The sequence below is a fragment of the Harpia harpyja genome, chromosome 9, assembly GCF_026419915.1.
Source record: "Harpia harpyja isolate bHarHar1 chromosome 9, bHarHar1 primary haplotype, whole genome shotgun sequence".
NCBI lineage: Eukaryota > Metazoa > Chordata > Aves > Accipitriformes > Accipitridae > Harpia > Harpia harpyja.
In genome coordinates, this window is record NC_068948.1 from 43,108,111 (window position 1) to 43,130,599 (window position 22,489).

Genomic DNA, 22,489 nt, shown 5'->3' on the forward strand with positions numbered 1-22,489 from the left:
TCCGTTCTGCCTTGCTTGGTGCTCCCACATGCTTCTCGCCACGGGAACTGCCGGTGTGAATTGCAGAAGGAGCTTAGGGAAAGCACCAGAAAGGTGGCTGGCTTTCTGTGGTCTTTTCTAGAAGATAATACCCGAAATCAACAGTTTTGCTGCTGGATACAGTATTGTATGTCCCTCTTTTTCTTTTTATCACCACCTGAGCAGAAACCACTTGCTGCAACTGCAAGTTTCTGTAGGAGATAAATATTCACTTGCTTTGTGAGTCATCTGATTTATCTTCCATTTTGCAGGGCATCACTAAAACTTATTTCCTGGATTTTTTTGGGGTGGTTTTCATGAGACACAAGCTCCATGTTTCATCACCCCCTTTAAAACAAACTTTCTTCTTTGATCAGCTCTTCACAGCTCCAAATTTCCCTCTGACTGGGTGGACCAATCACCATAAATCTGGCAGAGCTTTAGGAATTGTCTTCAACCCATTTGGCTGCGTGCAGCTCAATAAATGGAGGTTATTATTCCCCCTTCATGCTAAGCTGTGAAAACACATCAAAAAGCATTTGCTTCTTGTCTCACCTCCAGTGCTGTTTTCCCCAAGCAACAAAGGGACTCATCTTAGTGAGAAGGCAGCCTTAATCCCACTTGTGTGATAGCCTCAATTTCCTGAGGATCCTCCAGCTTTCCTTACCTGCCGGCACAGCTCCTTTATTGTAGAAGTAGTAGGTGCACAGAGAGACGAGGAGCCTTGCTGCAGCCATGGCCAGTTCTGTGCACAGACACAGCATTTGGCTGTTAAACCCAATTAAGTTCTGTCATGCCAAGTCCTAAATAGGGGAGGGTGTAATGTGATTTTTGTCATATGCCACCTGCCTGAGTGAGAAGCCAAGCACTGCCACCCTCCCACCAGCAGAAGTTTGTGTCAAACTATGAACTCTGGGGCACAGATTGACTTGTTGCAGATATTCAGTCTTTAGAATTACAGAGGTCCAGTTGGATTTTCCTCTCCTTGGCCCTTGCCAATGTGAAGATATGGGATCACACTGGAAATCTGGATGCAGCATGTGTCTAAATCTTTCTATACGTTTCTTTTTTTGCAAGAGTCTTCTGATAAAGGAATAGCAGAATGTCCCAGAAATCCTCTTTTATTAGCAAAAAGGCACCATTTCTGATTTGCATATGCTGAAGCTGCATATGTTGTCTGGGTCTTGGCAAGGGCAAGCAGCACTTAGGTCATTCACTCAAAACCGCTTGCTTGTAGTGTCTAAAAGTCACAGCTCTGTATCATGAGGCCCTCTAACACAAAATGCTTTTTCCTTTTTTTTTTTTTCCCCCTCCTCTCTTATTTTTAGCCTTAGTAGTTGTTACCTGCTTGCCCAATTGCTCTTTTGAGGTGAGTGGGTATGAATTTCTTATTGTCCCTCTGTGTCCCCTGCATGATCTCCTGTATCTATCAGGACCTGGGTGCACGGGTGACAGAGCACTCAGCTGTGCAGCCCCTGTTGGGCACCCTTGCAGTTAGAAAAGCTCACAGAACCAATACGATAGGAGCCCATTCATCTTTTTCCTCCTTTGTGGTGTTATTCCAAATGCATCATCCACCTCTTTCTTAAGGCTCCAACCAAACAAATCAAAGCTGTTTAACAGCCCATGTACCAGAATTTCCTGTCCCTACAGAAAGAAAGCATCAGCCAGGAGGAATCTGGCATCTGAAAGGTATTTTCACAGTATCTGTTGGTGATGAAAATGGCCAGACCAGTAGGACTGGAGAGGCAAAGTCCTCTATTGTAAATTTACTCTCTCACCACTATTATCTTTTCTGTAGTCTAAAACCGCAATTGCTAAGGCCAAGTTAATTCAGATCTCAAAACCCCTGCACTGAGACACCACAGAGAATGGCTGGGAGTAGTGATAAACTCTGACTTCAGGCATTTGGCTGAAACCCTCCTCATTCCTTTCCCATTAACTCTAGACAGCCTCCTAGGACTGTAGCTTTCAGTTGCTGTTTACCTGGAGCTGCCCTAGGACAGGTTATGTTAGAGGAAGACTCTATCTGTCCTGCCCAAGCCCCAGGTTTTGAATGAATAGACTGAGGAAACCAGTAAGGTGGCACTGGTTTGAAATACTTTTTTTTTTCCCTCCTCACAGCTGCAAAGACTGGGAAAGGGCAACATCCAAGGCAGCCATGGAGGAAAAAGCATACTCTAGAAGGTGGATTTAGTCGCCTTCACTCCAAGGTTCCTGAATCTCCCAAGTTCACCACGCCCAGGGTCTTTGGTCCTTTTCCAGAAGTCGTGAGTAAGCATGTTTGTCAGTAGGAGCAATCTGACTGTTAAGATATGGGAGGCTGCACTTAATACCATACCCACCAGGCACAAGTCCTCCGGGCCATCTGCAGTCTGTGCTGCCCGCACTGGAGCACAGTATGTGAAATATCTTTCCCAGGCTGCAGGACTCAATTACAAAGTTTGCTCTGAGAATTTGCCCAGAAACAAAGACAAGACTTGCCACATAGGAAGTAGTTTTTGTTTGCTTTGGGTAACTCCAACCCCACTTTTAGAGGAGTGGCAGAAAAATCTATTGTAAGGCACTCTCAATATCCAGACCTCAGGAGCTTGTCCTAGTAGGAACAGCTGTAAGAAAAAGGGAAGAGCATAAGCTGTTGATTCAGCTAATTTCATGGTAAAAAACCTGTCCTTGTGCTGTTGTCTGATGTGTACTTTTGCCACGCATAGGTGGACAGAGCTACAACTTCAAGGCCTGATGTAAAATACTGGTGGACTGGTCTAACAACAGTGAGCCAGAAAAGGTAGGAGAGGATTGAATCATGTGGAGGATAAGGCTGGCTTAAAGCAGACAAGGTAGATAGAAAGGATCTGTGTTTCCTTCCTGGTGATGGGGGAAGAGAACACTGCTCAGGCTCTGTAACACTCTTTTTCTGTTAGTTTCAGCCAGTAACACAAAGATTACCGTCCTTTTTGTTTAGTCTTTTAGGAACAATATTTCTCCCCCTTTTAAAATCCTCTTCCCTTGCAAATTCTGCATAGGCTGAGAGAATAAAGCTGAGCACTAGGTCAGTTCTTTTACTGAGTTTGTTGTTTTCCCACAGCATGGCTAATTAACATCCTATAGTGCTCAACCCTGGAGGTTTTTGTAACTCCCTCCAGGCTGGTAACTACATCAGTAAGCTGACAAACACGAACATCTCAGGGTAGGTCTTTGCTAGCTACCTGCAATGACATCGTTACCTTCTGATAGCTGTTATCTCTCTGCATTGCATCTTCCCACAAAAACAGTCCCCAAGGAGTGACAGGGGAAGGTGTCAATCAGCATTAGAGCGATGCAGATCTGGCTTTTGGTGTAGGAACTTTAGGCTTTCTCTGGCATTTCTCAGTTGAGTGAGCTTACTTCTCAGTGGTGTCCTGGGGAACATGCTAAGAGGTGAAGTGCTCTGATCCTGCTCTAAAAGAAGTCAATTTTAGTAGTGCTGGATCAGCTTAGCAAAAAAAAAAAGAAAAAAAAGGAACTCCTCTGTCTCAGCCTCATATATTTGTATATGTACTCATTAACATATAGTAATAAACCACACACAGGAAATTTACTGTAATGTTCATTTACTGTAAGTCATTGTCTTAGTGACTTAGAAGTATATAGTGTAATCAGTGGAGGGTCAGGGTAACATGACTCATTTATTAGTGATACTGAAGAGACACCCTGACTCCTCTCCCACAGGCTCAGCTGCTGAACTGGAGAAGAGACAGGGATAGATGTGGGAGGTTTAGTCACATTGCTAATGCCAAGTTCTCACTGGAAATATTTTCTTGTTTTAGGCTTCTTGGCAATGCTCCCACAACTTCTCAAAATGCTGGCTCTACTGGCACTAAACCTGCAACCTCTGTTTTTAACACACCTATGTCATACAAGTTCCAAGTTGGTGCAGAAGATGACACTGATAGTGAGAAAGCCAGCCCCAGTTCCTCTGCTAAGAAGGCATAAATGTCTCTTCTTCCATGGAAAAACCTATGTGAATAAACACTGTGCAAGCTCCCTGGCTGTGTGTGGAGAGTCTGCTATGCCTTAGCAATGGTTTCTGCAAAAGCTTTGGTTAGCAGGACAGCTGTACTATGCTAACGATGGAGAGGCATCTGTGAGCCTTCTTCACTACCAAACACCAGATACCTAACTCGCTGGAAAGTGGGATGTCCATCAAATGAGAGCAGAATGCAGGCAGGGGTCCTGAACTTATCTCGCTTGGCTTCTAAGTGTAAGCCATCTCTCCTCTGACCCATAATAGCCAAATCTTGAAATGTGTTAAGTATCTTAATTCCCCCTACCTTCTGCAGAAATTGGGTGCCTAAGTATCCCTTAGGTTCTGTGCTTTACTTGCTCCTGCCTGACATGGATTTGAATCAACAACAAAGCGGAAAAAAGAACTTTGCGTCATGTGGTCAGTTGTCCTTGCTTTGCTGCTTGACCTTTTAGCAGATGACTCTGGCATCCTTGCTTCCAACTGCTTGTTACGGTTCTTGTCAAAATATTAATACAGGACATGTTATGTGAAGAGTAGGACTTGGGGCATTTGAAAGACCCCAACAATGAATCTCCCTCATAGCCAGAAGGGGAGCAGTAGATTCATGCAGACGGTCAGGTCAAAAATTTAGTGTTCTAGTCTGGGCAAGATTCTGTCTTTTACTCCAGAAATGGTTTAATATGGCTTACGTTACCACCCTAAGGATCAACAAATGAATGGTTATACCCAGTAGTGATGGATCTCCTGTTTGGAGTGTGGAAAATTACATCTATTAATAGCTTGATATTACCTCCTGAGGGAGAACTATTGTACAGATTTAATTGTATTTCTCTCTTAATTCATCAGCTGTTAGTAATTACATCCTGCATTTTTGCAATGGAAAAAATGAATCTAAACTGGCTATTGAGACTGTACTTAAACAAATCATAGGAGGGAGAGGAAATTACAATGCAAATAGTGTAAATCTTGTAAACAATTTTAATTCACTACTTAGCTATTCATTAATTAAATAACATCTTCAAAAAACACATTCTGGAAAATGTAACAGCCACACTGAAAGCAGTGCTGTTCAGATTAGCTTAAAGTAACTCCTCTGGCATCTCAACAATATATAATTTTTAAAGGGTTCAGATAGTAAGCAGTTTAGCTTGTCAACTGACAGTTGAGAGAAATGCTGACTTCCCCTCCTTGCTGGAAGACGTCAGCCTTATAGTCTGTGCTTTCAAATAATCTCTTACAAGAGCAGTGCTCTTATTCAGCTTCCATTTTGAACCCTTTTTTTTTTTTTTTTTTTTTTAAATGATGACTGCAGTTCCTCTTGCCTCCTTTTCCTCTTTGCACACTGCACAGTTGCCTGCTAGTGGTATTGGATCTTCCAGCAGTTACCGTGGTTTTCCACATTGCCCTCCTGTGCTATAGCCTTAAGTTACTTGGTTAAAATCCCTGTCCCTCATTCTTCTCTGGGGACAATTATAAGAAAGGTATTTTGTTCTCAGATATGGTAGTCTGATTATCCTGTCCCAGAAAAGAAAAGGGACTGTTTACAATGGCAAGGTAAGGCAGAAAAGTACTTTTTTCATCATCACCCTGTTTCCTGGTAAGTGGAGATGGTTTCAATGGAGAGAACTGGTCAGGTTGACATCTGCGAGGCTTGCTGCCCTCTCCCGGTGTCATCAGGGGCCGTGCATTGGATCTCACAGCTGCCTCCTAGATTGAGGTTTTCCCCTTTTGAGATGATGAGTCCTGCAGGAGTGGAGGGAAGAAGCTGCTTCATAGGTGGAACTGATTATTTTAAACAGCAGTGTTTTGATTAGGATTAGCTGGATCAATTCAACCAGGCACAGGTTTTGAATTGTCAGTTGCAAAGGCAGCAGTGTTGATCAGGTTCTCTGAATCTGCAGATGATCCCCTGTAGTTTTCTGATTGTGAGAAATGGATTGGAACTCCACACTGCCGAGTCTTCTGGCTACTCTTGCCCAATTTTCTGGGAGCATTAACACTTAGTATGCTCTTTGTTTATGATCATGGGAAACAGTATCATGGCCCATCAGAGCACACCAGTTAGAGGTGAAAATTTACAGCCACATTTTGGTGCACACTGTGGGAACTTATTTTCAGTCAGCACATCTCAGTCTCAGCATTTGATGGGAACCCATCTTCTTACCCTGTAAGGTGACTGACCTACTCACCTTGTAGAAATAAGTTTACTCCTGATAGCTACTGAAGCTCATCTTGTTGGGTCATGTGCAACAATCAAAGGCAGCAGCTCTCCACAGCGGGAATTCAGTTTTAAGGATGCAAAGTGATCTAACCTTGTGGGCCCAATGTTAAGGATCGCAATTGGTAGCTTCTTCTCCCAGGCAGCAAGAGCAAACCTGTAACCAGAGTATACCTGCAGGAATACCAGAAGACAAAATTACTGGCAGCTTAGGCAAAAGAAGAGCTACAGAAAGGAGTAAGGAAGTAAAATAGTTGCTGTTAGCAGTGGGAAACGGGGCTGTATGTACATGCTGTGTTGGGCAACTGCACTGAATTCAGGTAGGAAATTTCTTCTTTCAGGAGTGCACAGAAAAGAACAGCTCTTAACCTCTGTCAGTGAAGGATTTGCAGTTTCATAGAAACCGAAACTTCATAGTACATTGAAGGGAAACATCCTTGTCTTTTAGTAAATCTCTGCAGCAGTTTTTATTAGTTATCATAGGTACTTAAATGCTTCTACTTTGATGATTCTCACATGGCCCAGCTTAGGTACAAGAATGAACCTAAGGCATTTCAATCATTCCTGTACAAAGGATTATAAGCTTAAGAAGTGCAAGCTCAAGGAATTTGTCTCCAATATCCTGAAGCCAAGAGAATCACAATCAGGCAGCCTTGGTTTTATCTTGTTCTGAGAGGCGTTAGAGTGGGGTTTTTTTTAATGTAATAGAACTTGTTCCTGGAAAAACTTCTCTTATACAAACTCTATTCCAAAAGCTTCTATGGGTTAAACAACAGGGGTTTCTAAACTACCTTACCTTACAGATAAGAGGCTAATGGAGAAAACACATTGTGATACAAAGGACAATCCTAAGCAGCAAGCAGAGATATTTCTGCTCTCTTATTGAGAATTTAATTAGGAATTAGAGGTCCTAAAACCTGGTGTTTCAGACAGTGTGCTGTGAGGCCTAGAAAGCTGCCAAAGGCTCAAAAATTCAAGCAAAAAAATGTGGGGTGGTGATCTCTGTAGGACTGAATTGTATCAGGTATCTTGGCTTTATAGGCAACTGTGAACTTACTATATACTGATGGAGGAGGTAGCAGAGAGAGGTCTGAATGGAGTTATTTATAGCAGCATGAAGTAGACTGGCAATAGAGTGCCAGGGAAGCCCAGCCAGGCCAACCGTGAAGCCAGATTCCAACCACAGTAAAAATAAAATACAAAGAAGCTCTGAAGAGGCTGTTCTGATCCACAAGCAATTAGCAGTCCTAAATTGTGGGACCAAGGATTGTTGCAGGCAGAATGGCACAGAAATAGGAATGCAGTGTGGGAGGAAGACCTACTTACCTGCATAGAGGATCCTGCCACCAGCATGGAGTCTGATTCTGCCAGGCGTTGGTGCACAAAATTCACTTTTTCCCGGCTCACCGTGTCTCCAAAGAATGTCACGTCAGGCTTCAGGATTCCCCCACATTTACTGCAGGCTGGGACTTGGAAATTACGCACCTGCTCATCCGTCAGGAAGACATCCCCATCTGGAGCCACACCAAACGCTTCAGCTTTCCAGGTAGGATTCAGAGCTTCAAAGTGCTCCTGAAGCTCAGAACGCAAGATTTGGTCTCCACAGGCCAGGCAGAAAACCCTGAAATTCAGAGCAAAATCTTAATGCAGAGTTTCATGTTAGCTGAAGATCTGGAGTCTGTAACTTTTTCCACAGAAGGCCTGGAAGGTCTGTTGTCATTATCCATGTTTATTCACCAAATAGTACAGGTCAAGGAGCTGTCTTTCTGCCTCTGATTGTTGTTTTGTAGGAATGCTCTAGAGGAAGCGCTTTGAACCCTCTCTCCCAGTTCAGGCTGTGCTTTTTCATCTGGAAACTTTGGGTGATCACAGCCAGGCTGTGGTGGCCCTTCTGGCACTATACACTTTGCTTAGCCCTGGATAATCCTTGCATCTTCAGGATCCCCTTGTCCTCTTCACTAAGAGGATATTTGCTGTAGCAAGGAAAGGGGAAATTCTGACTGATGCAGGCTCCAAGGGAAATGATCCAAATAATGCTCAAAAAACCGGAGTGGTGTTCATGTTTTTTAAATACAGTGCTGTGAACAGCACTGCTTTGTGATCTTTTTTTCCACGCCAGCCCAACACCACCTTTGAGCATGCCATCTCCAGGAACATAGCATTGACATTTTGCCTCCATTCTCAGCAGCTAACACTGCACCTGCTTGTCAGTCACCCTGAATGAGAGACTGGAGGATTAACTATCCTCCCTCTACCAACAGAGAGTACCTGTGCGTGCAGCCGTGCAATTCTGTCATGCGCTGGCTCCCAGCTTTGGTGTGAAGGGCATCCACATTCTGGGTCACCAGCCAATGCAGCTTCCCCAGCTTCTCCCAGTCTCTTAGTACCAGGTGTGCTGTGTTTGGCTGGTGGGAGGAGAACTGGGGCCAGCCCACAAAGTTCCTTGCCCAGTACCGCTGCCGGGCACTGGCACTACGAACGAACTCAGCATGCTGGATGGGCCGTCTGTCTGTCCTGGCGTAGAGCCCAACACCTTCAGAGCGGTAATCTGGGATCCCCGATTCAGTTGAGATTCCAGCTCCAGTCATTACAAACAGCCTCTTGGAGTTAGAAACAAAGCGCTGCAGCTCCTCTACTTCCACGGGATCTGGGGGAAGACAGGCTGGCACGAAAGCCAAGTTTGGAGAGATTCTGGATACGGAATGGGATCTGAAATGATGGAATCTGATGGCTCTGCAAACTCCAGACAACTTCCTGGCAGAGAACATGTTCAGCTAAAAGCCAAGAACAGAACACATGGCAGGCAAAAGAAAGCAAAGAGCACCTCCGTAATTCCATTTTCTTGGGATTCTCTGGAAAATTATGCTGATAAGTATGCTTTGTTCTTTTTTCTTTTTAGTAAAGAAACACAAGTTATTTTGGAAATGTTAACTAAAGCCCACCATCCAAGGACAGTGTTCGTATGTTGCTTTGACAGAGGGCAACACTGAGGACTGCTCAAGGCACGTGGACGAAATTAGCACCCTTGACTTGCAGGATTCCTGCTCTTCTATCTCGGTGTGAAGGATGGCTGCCTAAGAGGACTTGTAAAGAGCCCAGAAAGACCTGAGCGTGCAGAATCTTTCCTAGGTATGTGCAACAGGGCAGAGAAGAAATGGCAGGAAGGCCAAGCACCCCACTCCAGAGGCACTGTCTGGCTGGTTCCTCCCCAAAAGAGACCCTTGCTCTGCTTTCTTTAACATTCTGCCTTCTCCAAATCAGTCCTTTCTATCTAGCCTATCCTTTGCACGTGTTGTGGGAAGGGAGAGAAGAACAACCTTGAAATGTTGCTTTTTCAGGACAAAGGCCTTGACTGGAGTTACTCCTGGTTTTTTTATAAAGGCCTGGTGCAGAACAGGCCTTGAAATGAGACTGAAGATGGTTAGGACACTGCCTAAATGCCTCTGGCACCTCCTCCTTTGTGGGTACCACCTCCTCAGAGTCACTGGAGAGGTGGAGGGGTACTGCTTTGCTTCTCCAACAGGAACAGGGTGAGAGAAGGGATCACCCAAATGTGTGGAGGGCAGAAACAACTGCCTGGCAGGTAGGAATGGGAGGGATATCCTGCTTTAAGGGAGGAACGGCATGGCCTGTTGGGGACAGGCAGGATGGCTTTTTTGACAAGTATCCTGGAATTGTGTGGAGGAACTGTTGTGATAGGAGTGGATTGGTTTGGACCTTGATTTTGTTTGGTCTTTCTAGCAGTCTGCAGTTCTCCTTTCTCCATTTCGCTATTTTAAAACTATTTTTTTCTGGGCCTCTCTATGGTTTTGCATACAAAGTACAAAAAGTTTTGAAAGAAACAGTACTGAGAATTGACCGGTATTTCTCCCTCCCACCATATCCCTTAGCAAGGGGCCTTGTGTGAGATCTGGAAGATGGAGGAAGGACTTTAATTACTGATAAAAAGGGATGATCTCTAAGGAGTCATGGCAACAGGCCCCAGATAGTCTAGTGCTTAAAGCTTGCTTTGTAATGTGGGACACCTGGATGCAGATTCATGCCCACTCGTACTTCTGCCTTCACCATGACAAATTACTGGGAGGACAGCTAAGCGACTGGGTCTCACTGGGAGTCCTCAGCCAGCTGGAGCAGATCCCTTTCAGGTGTTACAGGCAGTGGTTTGAAGGTGGGGTCTGTGCAGCTTGTTAGCTGTCAAATGGTTAAAGCACATGGGCAGTTTCATAAATGCTGGCTATAGAAAACTTGCAGTGCTTGCGAGATCTGTGGCAGCTCTGAGAAAGTCAGAGGTATTCAAGTGGTGAGCTTACTTGTCTAAAAGGCTGGCATCTAAGTACTTTTGACGACCTGTGCTTCACTGCCTGGATGGTTTTTGGGCTCCTGCTGCATTTCAATTGCTTTGCCTCAAGTCCCCAGTCCCCCTCCAGTACCAGTTCTTACAGTAAATAGCACAATATTTGAATACGTTTAAAGTTTCAGTGTTCAGCTGTAAGTACCACGATACTAAACTGATGCCAGTTGGCAAAGAGTAGATTTGTTTCAGTTAATCTCCAGTTCTCAAGGCTTTGTGTCATCATCAGTTGAATTACAGGGAAGACTGGACTTCCTCCATAGTCTGAATTACTTTTTAAATCTAAGCAGTAGATTCTGTTTGCAATGATTTTTGTCTTGTTGTTTAGCAGGAGTTGTGTTGGGCATTCCCACTGAAGAGGTTTAATTTTCTGTGTGAATTAATTAGAAGGGACAAAGTCTCCCAATAAACTGTAATTTGCTTTGATAATAACTTCTGTCATGATGCTCCTCAAAGGCTGTTAAGCGAGTTTGACAGTATTTAAATTGCTTTAACTGATGAAAACTCTCCATTCCTGTCCCTTATCATCAAAAGATGTCTCAGAAGGAAACATTGTGAGGGGGAATGAAATGGAGATATAATATGGGTTGGCCCACGAGAGAGAGAAGGCAATGGTAGGCCCAGCAGCAAAAATAACAGATACATTTGAGAGCTGCTGTGAAGTGTAGAAATAGGAGAAACTTAGAAAGGACAGACTATTTCCTGTGAAATGCAAAGCTGCTTTTAAAATGAAAGTGCTCAGATTAAAAAATAACTACGATACATAGTAGGGGAAACTTTTTGAACGTACCTACTGAGATCCGAGGCTAGAGTTTGTTTTTAACACGCATCGAAGATGCTCCACAGAAAGAGACCGGACAAGTTCAAGGTGGAAGATAAACAGGGTTCTACAAATGGTTACAGGCCAGAAATTCCGAGGGACAGCCACGTCACCCGAGTCTCTTTTGCTGTAATAATGACGTGAGGAGTGGGGCGTAACAGCGGAACCGAACGCATCTAACGAAATAAGAGTGATATGGTGAATAATGCCTGAAAACTTACCTTTCATAATGCTGCCGTGCCCGACCGCGGAAGGAAAGGGCTGGCCTGCCGGAGGAGGGGTTTTCTGGGAAATGTAGTTCACAAAGAAATTAAGCCCGAAGCACAAAGACTACAATTCCCGTGCTTCAAAGGAGAAAAACCCCGGAGATCCTCACGCCTGATAAAGTCAAATTGAAAACGCTAAGAGCTTCATAGCTGCCCCCAAGGAAACATCCAAGAATAAAATCAGATTAGATTTGATTTGATACAAATGCAACTAACAGCTTTGATAAAATGCATTGTAGATGCTTGTCCTTATAAAAGCATTCATTTTCTTTTCACTGGTGCTAACAGGCTTTAGGCTTAAAATGAGACTAAACAAATAATAGAAGAAAAATCCGCTCAGGGCTGTTAAAGACATCTCTTCTAGCTCAGGAATTCCCTGAGATGTAAATTGTTGGGCTGATACGTTTGCCCTGTTCTGGCACTTCTCCTTCGGTACCTACATTTGGCCCCAGGAGAGATGGACCTGTCTGGCAGTCCTGACATTCATAGTTAAGCACACTTGAGATGACAGCAAAAAGTGTTGGCAGATAGATGTGAAAGGGCCCGTGGCAGCAAGGATGGACAAATAATGAAAATCTGGTCCATTGCGCTGCAGTTAGCGGGGCTGGACAAAACCCGAGAGGTCAGCATGGCACAAGTGATCTGTGTTCAGCTTTCAGAGGAGGCACGGATGAAAAATGAGAGGGCAGTTGTTTCTTTGATCTGGCTGGACCTCTCCCAGGGCATAGTCAGACACCCTAAGCCACTTCAGGATTAAATTCTTTGCCCCCAAAGGGCTTGTACCAGTAGCGCTGTTCACCACTTCCTTCCTGCGCTTGCTGGGCGCACCAATTGCTCCTACCTCTCAGCACTTCTTTAAGCAGGAGGGATTTCTTCCAGTGTTTTCCAGTTGACCCAGCAGCTCCTCCTTCCTAAGCGGGCAGGGGTGGCTACTCGTGGGGACTTTTTTGAGTCCTTGTGTGAATGTGGCTCGCGGTGCTTTGCAGAGTTGACACCACCCAGCTAGTTTTCAACCCCAGGGCCGTGCTGACCTGCTTGCTGCCTACCCTGCGCTCCCTGGCAGGAACTGATTGTGCCTCTCTGCTTGGAGCAGACATAGGTCTCAATAATCGCATGATGAACTGTGTGAATTGCCTGGCAATAATGGGTTTGGTGTGGTTTTTTTGTTTTTGTTTTTTTCCAAAGGAGTCTTATTTTTCTGGAGAACAAATAAATAGGAGGAAGTCCAGACTGCTGCAAGGTAGCAGCCTGGTACTAGATGCTCGCCTATTTTACAAAGGATGGACTCTTTCTAATAATTTGGACTGCTTTTCAAATGCGTTCTCCAAATCGCTCTTGCTAATTAGTTCAAAACATTGCAGGGATTTTTAATCCATTTTTCTTGCCTCTTACAGTTATTTCAAAGCCCAGACGAGCCCGAGCCTGTACGTAGCAGCTTGTAATTTTGCGACCACGAGGAAGAAGCGCATCCTGCTTGCATGGTGCCAACCCTGCCTATCCCTGCCGCCCCCGTGCCCTGCGGAGGTGTGGGGCACGACCCTCTCCGTGGCAATTTCGTGAGCCTTAAATGACCGTGAGGCTGTTGGTGCCTGTTTTAAGTGTTTAAACGGGTTTCCAAATCGTTGGGTGGTGACTCTGCTTTGGTACCACTGGGGTGGCGAGGGCAGCCCGGGCCCGGCAAAGCCCGTTTCACCCCGGGGGTGGGGAGGGGGCTGCCGTGCCGCCCCATACGCCACCTCCCGTGTCGGGAAACGGCGATTTTTGGCTACCCCCTCCCTCCTCCCCGGCTCGGGCCCTGGGTGGCGGGGCAGCCCCTTCCTTCCCCGGCGCTCATTACCATAGCGCTCTCCCGGCACCCCCCGCGTGCCCCGCCGCCGGGCCTCCCTGCCGCCCTCCCCGGTAAACCCCCCCCCCCCGCCCCTCACCGCCTCCAGCGGGAGCGCGGGATGTGGGCGGGGGGCGCGCGCCGGCGCGGGGCGCGTGGCGGCGCGCCGGCGCGCTCTGACCGGGCGGCGGGGCGGCGGCGGGGGGGGGTGGCGGGAGAGGGACGCCTTCTTTAGCTTTGCGCAGTGGCAGTATCGTAGCTAATGAGGTTAATCCGAAGCGCGATTATTGCTAGTTGAAAACTTTTCCCAATACCCCGCCATAACGACTTGAAATATAGTCGGCATTGGCAATTTTTGAGAGCCTCTTCGGAGGCTGCTTTTACGTGGTTAAAGACAGAAAAGAGGAGATGGTGGAGCTTGGGGTCTGAGGCAACGGGAAACGCCTGGGGGGAACGACTCGCCGGGGGCGGAGCGCGCGGGGGGGGGGTCCCCAGGGGGGGGGTCCCCCGACTGGGGTGTCCCCGGGATGGGCTGGCGTTGCGCGGAGTCAGTGGGGAGCCCCTCATTCGACAGAGAGATGCGCGCCCTGACGTCGCGCCTACTTTGCATACTTCTTCCCAGCAAGCTTCGCGGCCGTCCCGCCGCTCGATACGGATGGGGAGGGGAGGAAAACGGGGCGCCCCGCTCCCGGCGGTGCGCGGGAGGTACGGTGGCGGGTGGGAATCGCTACCGGGGAAGGTACGGAAGGGGAGGCCGTCGGGCAGGGGCGCTCGCCCCGACCTCGGCGGCGGCCCCGGGGCCAGGGGCGGCGGCGGCGGTGGGATGGGGTCAGCTTTGCGCAGTGGCAGTATCGTAGCCAATGAGGTTAATCCGAGGCGCGATTATTGCTAATTGAAAACTTTTCCCAATACCCCGCCATGACGACTTGAAATATAGTCGGCATTGGCAATTTTTGACAGTCTCTACGGAGACTGAATCTTTGGTGTTAAAAACAGATAAAAAAACGAATTAACAGGGTTTTTGTGTTTATTTCGCGAAACCCAAACTTGCGACTTATCCCATAGCTGCAGGAAAAATATAGAGGTTTACTACGGAAAGATGCAAGGGCTTTTGTTCTCGCTGCCAGTGCAAGCTACTGCCAAAAGCATGTTTTAATAAACTGAGGGTGCGTTTACACAAAAAAGCTCGGTTCTTGCCTTTTTCTTTCAAAGCTGCTGAAGGAGGAAGTGGAAGGACTGGAGTGCCGGAGAAGTGTTGCTCGTGTAGCTCTTGCTGAGGAGGATCCCTTGAGGAGCACGACATCTCAGAAGGTAGCTTAGGCAGAGAGGAGAGGGTTGGCATTTCTGGAGCAAGTGAGGGGGAGTGAAAGTCTGCATCGTGCTTGACTGGCTCCAGAAGTCCTCCAAAACCTATTGGGGAACAGCTTTCAGTGCACAGTACCGTAACCTCCATTTTATGTGGATTTGTTAAGGTATATCCATTGGCATCACTTGCTTAAAAAAAAAAAAAAAAAAAGGCTCCTTATTGTCAAAGAAATCACAAACCTTTACTCTGGAAAAAGCAGCTGCTCAGTTTGGTGTAAAATCCTATTCCCCATCCGTTTCTAATTTGCAGCTGTTGTCTTATTTAATACCTAAGCAGACCCTGTGGAGGGAGACTAGTGACCATTGCACACCAGCTCCCTGGGCTGAATGTCTGCTGGAGCTGGCAGCAGCTGCCCTCTGTCACTTTGTATGAATTAGATGTAGCTTATGCTCCTGACAGGTTACCTCTGAAGTTTTTCTCTGTATGGTTGTGTGCCATCCGGATGCTCCTACCCTGCCGGTAAGACCCTGAGCTAGGCAGCTGTTTTAAACTATAAGTAGGCAGAGTAGAAAACTTAGTAGTGAACATTAATGTTCCCTCTTTATCGGGTTTATTTGTAACATTCAGCTGTGCTGGGGTATTATACACAATAGTGACCATAAAGTGACAGTGAAACCTCATAGATGGCATTTGTCCCCCCATTTGTACTTCCTTGCTAGCAATACCAATTTGAAATCAAAACCTGAAGCAAACCTTTGGCAGAATAAGCCATGCTAATAAATACCAAAGGCATACGTAGTTTATAGTAACACACTCCGTGTAATTGCTTGATTCATATAAACTGTGTTGATGAGTATTGGTTTCATCACTTGTTTCTCATCTTTTCTGCCAAAACTGTCTGTGATAATACACTGGTGTGGTGCTTTCATTCTGCATTGCGAAGTCATGTCCTACATCTTATGCTAGAAACCAAGTTTGTTTGTTTTGCTGCAATAGATCCTTCCAACAAGTGTGAAGTTGGACCCTGAATGGGGAAGCTGCATGTTGAGGTTTACTGCCATTGTCTTAAGCCTAAAGCTCTGCCTGAATTTTTCTTTTATGTATTCACCTGAAGAAAGAGCTGCATCCCCTTTTATGATGTCCTTGTTGCACAGCACAGAGGACACACACTGCAATGAAGTAATTCTCATTGCTCTGCAGTTTCAAGTCACTCGCTAGAAAGTGTACAGGTGAGCTCTAAACATGCCTTACAAGTCCATGTAGCTTCATATCTGTTCTTCTCTGACATAGCTTGTCTGCCGTAAATAATGGTGTTTTTCATAGGAGGTATGAAATGAACTTGGATCGCTCCTCTGGCAGCCAGTCAGATTACAGCCCTGGAGGGGACAGGTGGACAGTTAATCCATCCAGTCTCTGAGTCTCAAGTGTGTGGAGGTCAGTGGGTTAAGCCACCCTTCTATGAAGCTGCTCCGTAACTGGTAAACGATGCTTTGACTAGAGGGAAAGATGCCTTGAGCAAGTACTCTGAATGCTTGGGTTGTGTGGAGCCAGGAAGTCCTGAAGTCCAACATTAGGTTGATATTGACTCATTGTCTGACTTTATTTCCAGCTCCCAGCCCTGTTTCCTATCTGTAAATGGGGGCAATAACTTGTCACACATTCTGTGAAAGATAAGTCGAGTCATAATGTGTCTTAGTCACAGGGCACAACGTCAGAGGAAGCCCCGTGTATTTCTCTGCTGTGCTACCTGCCTCCGTTCCCTAGCGCTTCCCATCCGGCACCAGTTATGAGGGATGTAGCTGCTCTCAGCATCAGGTCCGCCTCAGCCCCGCCAGCAGCCTCTGGGCACGCCTTGGGTACGCTGCTCTGGTGGAAAAGAGTTTGCTGGAGGTGGCCATCACTGGGGAACTGCAGCTAATTCTGCCAGCAGCTGGCAGCTGCATAAGAATGGTGCTTGAGCAGCAAGCAGGTGTTCGTGAGTGAGAGTTTCAGAGGCGGAGAGCAGGTAGATGATGAGAAAACAGGAGTTCCAGGGCATTAGGAAGGACAGGAGAGGGTGAACGTTGTTTGGGTGAGTTTAGCTTGAGCCCACACCACTGAGCAGTTGTCTTAGCAGCTTGGGGTTTAACCTGCCCTTGCTCCTTAGACTATCATGGGAGGGTTAAGCACTGGCAATTTTAAGTAAGAAATGTTATTGGGTGAAGAAGATTTTGGTTATGAACAGAATCTGGCTATGAGGAGTGCAATGAGAATAAGGTTGGTTTTAAAAGCCATGTTACTAGAGGATAGTATCACTTGTGACAGCCCTGCCTTTCCACCTCACTGACCCTTTCATTGCAGTGCTGAAGCCATAGGCAAAGCTTTAGAGGCAATGACTTTTTTTGCACTGAGCAGCTGGGACACAACCTATTCTTTGTGGGTGCAACCCTATCTGGTGCTATGACATGTTAATTTCAGCCCTGAGATGGAATAGAAACTGCTTTCTTGATTTGCACTCACTTCCAGACTCCCAAAGGACACTGTAGGAAGCTGCAGATAAAAATTGCATACCAGGCTATAATATGAACAGAGCACAGTGGGCATTTTATTTATGCAGAGGTAAAAATACAACCCAAGTCAAGACAAGTGCTTGTCATGTGTTGCTAGAAGAAACAGACAGATCCCAGGAAAGGACACGTTTCTGATGACCTCAGGTCCACTATGCTACCAGTAAATGCTAGTGGTTTATGTTGCTCCACCTGGGGGGATGCATCCTGAAGTCCTCATTGCGCAGCCAGTGATAGGTTTTGAGCAAATGTAACAGTCCCTTCAAATAATGTTTTAAATTTTGCTCAGGGACCAGCAAGGGTGGGTGTCAGGCAAGATCCTTGGCATTGATGGTGAAGCACAGGGTGAAAGTCTTTGCTTATATTTGTATTGTACTTAGATCTAGGTAAGGATGTCATTTTCTGAAAAGTTCTGGATCTGGAGTAAAACCTGGAATGAATTTCCTGGAGACCGTTGATTATTCGCGAGCGTTGGCTGGGACTAGGGAAGGGATATTTCCATGCCCCCCTAGTGATAGTTCTCATTATAGCATGTCTTAACACAGGAAATAATGATGTCTGTTGAATTGTGCTAGCTGGGGAAACTGGGTGTGTTTGTGCCTAGAGAGTGAAAAATGAAGCATCGGAGATTGCTAGCAGCTGACCTCATGTTCTGTTTTTATGAAAATGCAATCCCGTAACCTCAGCTCGACAACAGGACATGTGCTGTTCAGCTCTGAGAACATTCTCTGACTCGGTAGTCATTTTGTAAGGAAAAGCACTACAAGGGTCATGTTTCCTGCATCCTTAGCTGTTCCCACACTGATAGTTTTCGGTGTATCCCTCATCAGATTAGGAGCTGAACACTTGGGCTGAGCAACTGTTTTTACTGCCATGTCAACTTGGCCGGAGAGCGATGGTAGAGTAAACAGCGGCTCTGACGAGGGTGGAGCTGCTCTGTGGTTCGGGCAAGGCTGAGGACTTTGCTGCCTTGGAGCGTGGTTTGGTAGTGGTTTGAAAGGCGAGGCAAGTCGGAAACGGTGGTTCAAGATGCACTGTCACATGAGGGCTGTTACGGTTTTTAAACAGAGCAAAGGAGAAGTGGTTGGTGGCTTTCCTTTATGGCACCAACAGCTTGTGGAAAATTGTTCGGGAAAGGTTTCACTTGCCCAAGCTTTCATGCAGATCGGGTAAATCGTCAGGGGCTCAGAAACGTCGCTTTGTTCGTAGGCTTTTGGGGGTACGCAGCCGCAGAGTGCAGGGCTCCTCGCGGGGAGCAGCACCCCAGCCGCGCCTGGCACGACTGCATCGCAGCCCCCGGGTGGGCCGTGCCCCTCGAGTGAAGAGGACAGGGCTTTGGGTTGCGTTCCTGGCCGGGCACCGGCAGCCTCGGACGTGCGTGGGGTCTCAGGACGGCTCCCCGCGGCAGGGCAGGCTTTGCCCCGGGGACGGAGCCCGGCCCTTTTCCCAGGGCACTTCTCCGCCCCGGGCCCTGCGTACCGGAGCTCGGGAACGCGGCCGGGGGCCGGGAAGCCGAGCCCGCCCCGGGGCCGGGTTGGCGGTTCCCGGTGCCACCGACAGGGGGCAGCGCCGTGCGGGAGCGGCGCGGCGGGGGGCGCGGCGCGGCGGGGGCGCGCGCGGTCCGCGGGCGCGCGCGGGGGCGGGCCGGGAAAGTTGCGAGGCGCTGAGGCGGGCGGCGGCGATACCGGCGGCGGACCGGGCACGGCGGCACCATGGACGATTTGGGTGAGTTCCGAGCCGCCTGTACTCACCGCGGCGGGGCGGGGGAGGAGGAGGGGATCGCCGCTCCCCCCCCCCCCCCCCCCCCCCGCCTCAGCGCCCCGGGCAGCCCCCGCGGCGGCCGCGGCCCGCCCGGCCACGCTGCGCCCCTCAGCGCCGCCGCCGGGCTCCGCGCCGTGGGGTTCGGGCCGGGCCTGCCGGCGCCCGGGGACGTGTCGCTCCCCGCGGACCGCGCAGGCCCTCCCGGCTGGCAGCGCCGGCCCCCCCCCCAGGCCCCTCGGCTGGGCTGCCCTGGGGCCGCCGGCAGGCACCCACCCCCGCCCGCGGTGCGGGCCGCCGGTGTTTGTCCCGGGTCTGCCCTGGTCGGGAAAGGCGTCCTTCGGTGCCGTACCCCGGGAGCAGCGTGGAAGCGTGGTCGGGTTTCGGCAGACACCTCCTCCCCTGCCGCAGCCTCTCGAGCGTATTCTTGGGCGAGATGTGTAACTTTGCATGGGTGTAGAGCGATCACTGGGGAGCCCTCGGGGGCCAGCCGAGCACAGCCCCAGCCCAGCGTGCCGCCGGGCTCAGAGCTCATCCTTCTCCTCCCTGGGCTTCTCCCAGGTGTGCCGAAACCTTCCGAAACTGTGTAGCGGGGAAATGTCAGGTCTCACTGGAAAGATCTAGAGAGTTTGAGTTCCTTTGGTACCAAGCCGGAAAGGGGGTGGATTTGCCAAAATCCCTTGTGCACTGGGAGACATTAGGGTGACTGAGTTCCGCTTATGAAACCGATTAAATCAGACACTGGGGAGGGGCCGCAATCCGTTACTTCCATCCTATCTTTAATAGAAACCAGACCTTCTGTTAAGATATGCTCCAGGAAAAAAATGCAGTTTTATTACTGGACCTGGAAGCTCGCATTACAGTGCTGGCATAAAGCTGGTGGTCATGCCTTCAGAAAACAGACTCTAATTTGGGCTAATGATAAAACTTACAGGGCAAGGAGTCCATCAGCTGCATGGCTTCCTGGTGAAAGGGGCACCACGAAGGATTCATTCTTAGGGAGTGAAACCTTACCCTCTGCCCGGGTGAAGTAGCTGGTGGTGCAAACAGAATTAATTTCTACTGCAGTTTCTTCTCACAGTTATTGTTTCTTTAACTGGAGACAGTTCTGTTTACTGTTTCTTATGTCCCTCAGCCTGGTTATCTCTTGGAGATTTGGTACAAGTTTCTAGCTGTTCAGGAATGCATCGCTAGTCAGAACAGGATTCACCCCCTCTGTGTATTTACTTGATGAGTGGCTCTTCAAGGTGAGCATACAGATAGCATTGTGTAGGGCCAGTTTAGTGTCTCATCAACATGCTCTTTAATGAACCACAGGAGCTGTACTGTGCCCACTGCGATGTTGCATTCTTTTCCGGTTGTCCAAATAGGCTACTGCAGTTTCAACACATTTTTCCTTTCCTCTGTAGGAGGGTTGGAGGTGAACTGCAAAGAAAGTCTGAAAAAGATCCAAACTTGTGTCTGTTTTGCTATTCTGAGGTGTTAAATGTATTGGCACAACCAAAAGTTAAAGTTGTGATCTGATCTTTAAAACAGAAGTTTTTGTCTCAGCAATTTGATTCATCATGTCTTAATTACACCATGTCTTTCTCAATTTTTGTGCAGTCTTTCAGACTGGACAAGATGTGATTATCTAATAGTAAGCAGTTGAACAAAAAGAGTGGGACCTTTTCTCTCTCTAAGCTTTTCTTTGCTGTACAGAATTCACCATGGAAAGGCACGGCAGCTATTTTCCCTCTGGAAATCATTGTTAGCCCCAAAATTGCTCACTTCTCTTTCTAAAGCCATTCACCTTGGGGTGCATAAATAAGGGAACAATGCTGTGCTGATACAACTCTCCTGAAATAAGTCAAACTTTTGAATTGAAGTGAGAGTTGTTTGTTTTTCTTTCCTCATTATCTATGGGTGGATTATCTGAGTTGCGGATTAACTGTGCCATGGATACAGATGTCTGCACTGGCTGTGTCCAGAGTCAAGCTGGTCCGGCAGGACTTGTTGATTCAGGCACAATGCCATGTGGACATAGCTGCACTGCTTCCAGGGCCAGTTTTGGCCCAAAAGTAGTTTAGCATTGAGCCTGAGCTAATACGCCTTGCAGGTTCAGAGTTGATGTCAAGTAAAATCAGCTTAGATATTTCCACACCATGCTTCTGAATCTGTGTTGTGCAGAAATGACTAGTGACTGATGGGCCTTGCTAGACACGAGGGAACACCTCACAGAGCCCGTTGGTGTGGCTGTTCTTAACTCCCTGAGTTTATCAAAAATCTCCTCCCTCTTCTGGAGCTGACAGAGTTGATCAGTGTGTGCTTGTGCACTGTAAAATGGAGGTCCAGAAGTATCTCAATTTCATGCTGCTTGGGCTGGAGAGGTTATGAAACATCTGTGAGAATGGATTTGTATTGCTTTGTGGATTCATTGGGAGTTGAGAGAAACTTTGTTCCTTTTGTTTTCCCCTCAGTGTTGAAGAAGTGGTGTTACAGTGCACAGTTCACACAGGAAACTGTTTCAGAGCTCTGCAGGCGGAACTTGTGCACCCCATTGCGCTGGGGGTGCACAGGACACTCAGTGCTGGGTCCGGGTATAAACTAGAATAGCACATTGTGGGAAGGGGGGGAGGAGACGGTGAATTCGAGCAGCTGACCAGACTTGTCCAGATTGTCTTCCTTGAATCTTTCTAAGGAAGCGTATTTTGCGGATGTGCTTGGACTTTGACAGGAAGCTTGGTGAATGAGTTTGCCGTTCTGCAATGTTGTAAATTGGCACAAAGAGTAAAACTTTGTCCTAAAGAGTGACAATCCTAACTCAGGGCTATCGCCCCTTTCAGGGGATTACCAAAGCACAGCGTGTTGTTACATGCTGTGCTTCCAGCACACAAGTGACCAACTGCACATATTTGCTTCAGGCTATTTGAGATATTGAATTAGATGTTGATTATTCTTGGTTCTGTGGTGCCACCTTGTCTAAGTAGTATGTGTGAACAGATCCGTTAGGATCTGCTGGTTGCAGAGGAAGAAACCTAATTTGTGTAGTGTGTCATGTATTTTATGGTGAGAGGAGTAGGAGAAAGGAAACTTTACATTTGCTTTAGTCAGATACTGTTTGATTTTTGACTTTGAATGTTTTTTGCAGCCTTTTTCTGAAAGGGGTTGTTTGCAAACACTACTGTGATACTTTTTTTTTTTTTTTTTTTTTTTGTTTGAGCTTTGGTAGCTCCAAACAGAAATGGTGTTGCTTTTAGAAGCTGATGGCTTTGGAATTCTTGCTTCTCTACTGCTTGGTGGTTTTTTTTTTTTTGTTTTATTAAAAGGCTTCAGATTTTTTTAATCTGGGTTTTGCAGTCAAAAACAAAACAGCATTCACTAGAGCTTGTAAAA

The 22,489-nt window shown here is 47.3% G+C and overlaps 2 protein-coding genes and 2 non-coding genes across 11 annotated transcripts in view; 3 read left to right on the plus strand and 1 right to left on the minus strand.

The window, feature by feature from the left end:
- Positions 1-2,506: 2,506 nt before the first annotated feature.
- On the minus strand, positions 2,507-11,706 carry SIRT4 (sirtuin 4). 5 transcript variants are annotated; one of them, XM_052797351.1, is made up of 5 exons: positions 11,635-11,706; positions 8,511-9,016; positions 7,569-7,863; positions 6,214-6,416; positions 2,507-2,627 (listed from the first exon to the last, which is right to left on the minus strand). In XM_052797351.1, exons 2-4 carry the CDS (start codon positions 9,008-9,010, stop codon positions 6,252-6,254), a joined length of 960 nt encoding a protein of 319 aa, XP_052653311.1. In that variant the 5' UTR covers positions 9,011-9,016; positions 11,635-11,706; the 3' UTR covers positions 2,507-2,627; positions 6,214-6,251. The 5 variants fall into 5 exon arrangements, with proteins under 5 accessions (XP_052653311.1, XP_052653308.1, XP_052653312.1 ...); XM_052797348.1 differs by lacking the exon at positions 2,507-2,627 and adding an exon at positions 4,985-5,767 and having other exon boundaries at positions 11,635-11,705; XM_052797352.1 differs by lacking the exon at positions 2,507-2,627 and adding an exon at positions 11,388-11,540 and having other exon boundaries at positions 4,985-6,416; positions 11,635-11,651.
- Positions 11,707-13,737: 2,031 nt separating this feature from the next.
- LOC128146678 (U4 spliceosomal RNA) lies at positions 13,738-13,878 on the plus strand. Its single transcript, XR_008236821.1, has one exon. It is a non-coding gene; the product is annotated as a U4 spliceosomal RNA (small nuclear RNA).
- A 457-nt stretch (positions 13,879-14,335) lies between these two features.
- LOC128146677 (U4 spliceosomal RNA) lies at positions 14,336-14,476 on the plus strand. The gene has a single exon (XR_008236820.1). It is a non-coding gene; the product is annotated as a U4 spliceosomal RNA (small nuclear RNA).
- Positions 14,477-18,996: 4,520 nt separating this feature from the next.
- PXN (paxillin) overlaps positions 18,997-22,489 on the plus strand; it is a 46,412-nt gene continuing 42,919 nt past the window's right edge. For all 4 annotated transcript variants that reach the window (XM_052796604.1, XM_052796606.1, XM_052796607.1 and 1 more), the window contains exon 1: positions 18,997-19,081. In XM_052796604.1, the coding sequence (XP_052652564.1) occupies positions 19,069-19,081 (13 nt within the window). In that variant the 5' untranslated portion in view covers positions 18,997-19,068. The remainder of the gene's footprint in view (positions 19,082-22,489) is intronic.

What these genes read in the sequence shown, in the direction of transcription:
- SIRT4 (XM_052797351.1), bottom strand. Translation starts at nt 9,010, where the DNA reads ATGTTCTCTGCCAGGAAGTTGTCTGGAGTTTGCAGAGCCATCAGATTC. An exon ending in TTGCACGGCTGCACGCACAG is followed by an intron (nt 7,864 to 8,510) that starts GTACTCTCTGTT and finishes TCTGAATTTCAG; the next exon opens with GGTTTTCTGCCTGGCCTGTG. An exon ending in TGGCAGGATCCTCTATGCAG is followed by an intron (nt 6,417 to 7,568) that starts GTAAGTAGGTCT and finishes GTATTCCTGCAG; the next exon opens with GTATACTCTGGTTACAGGTT.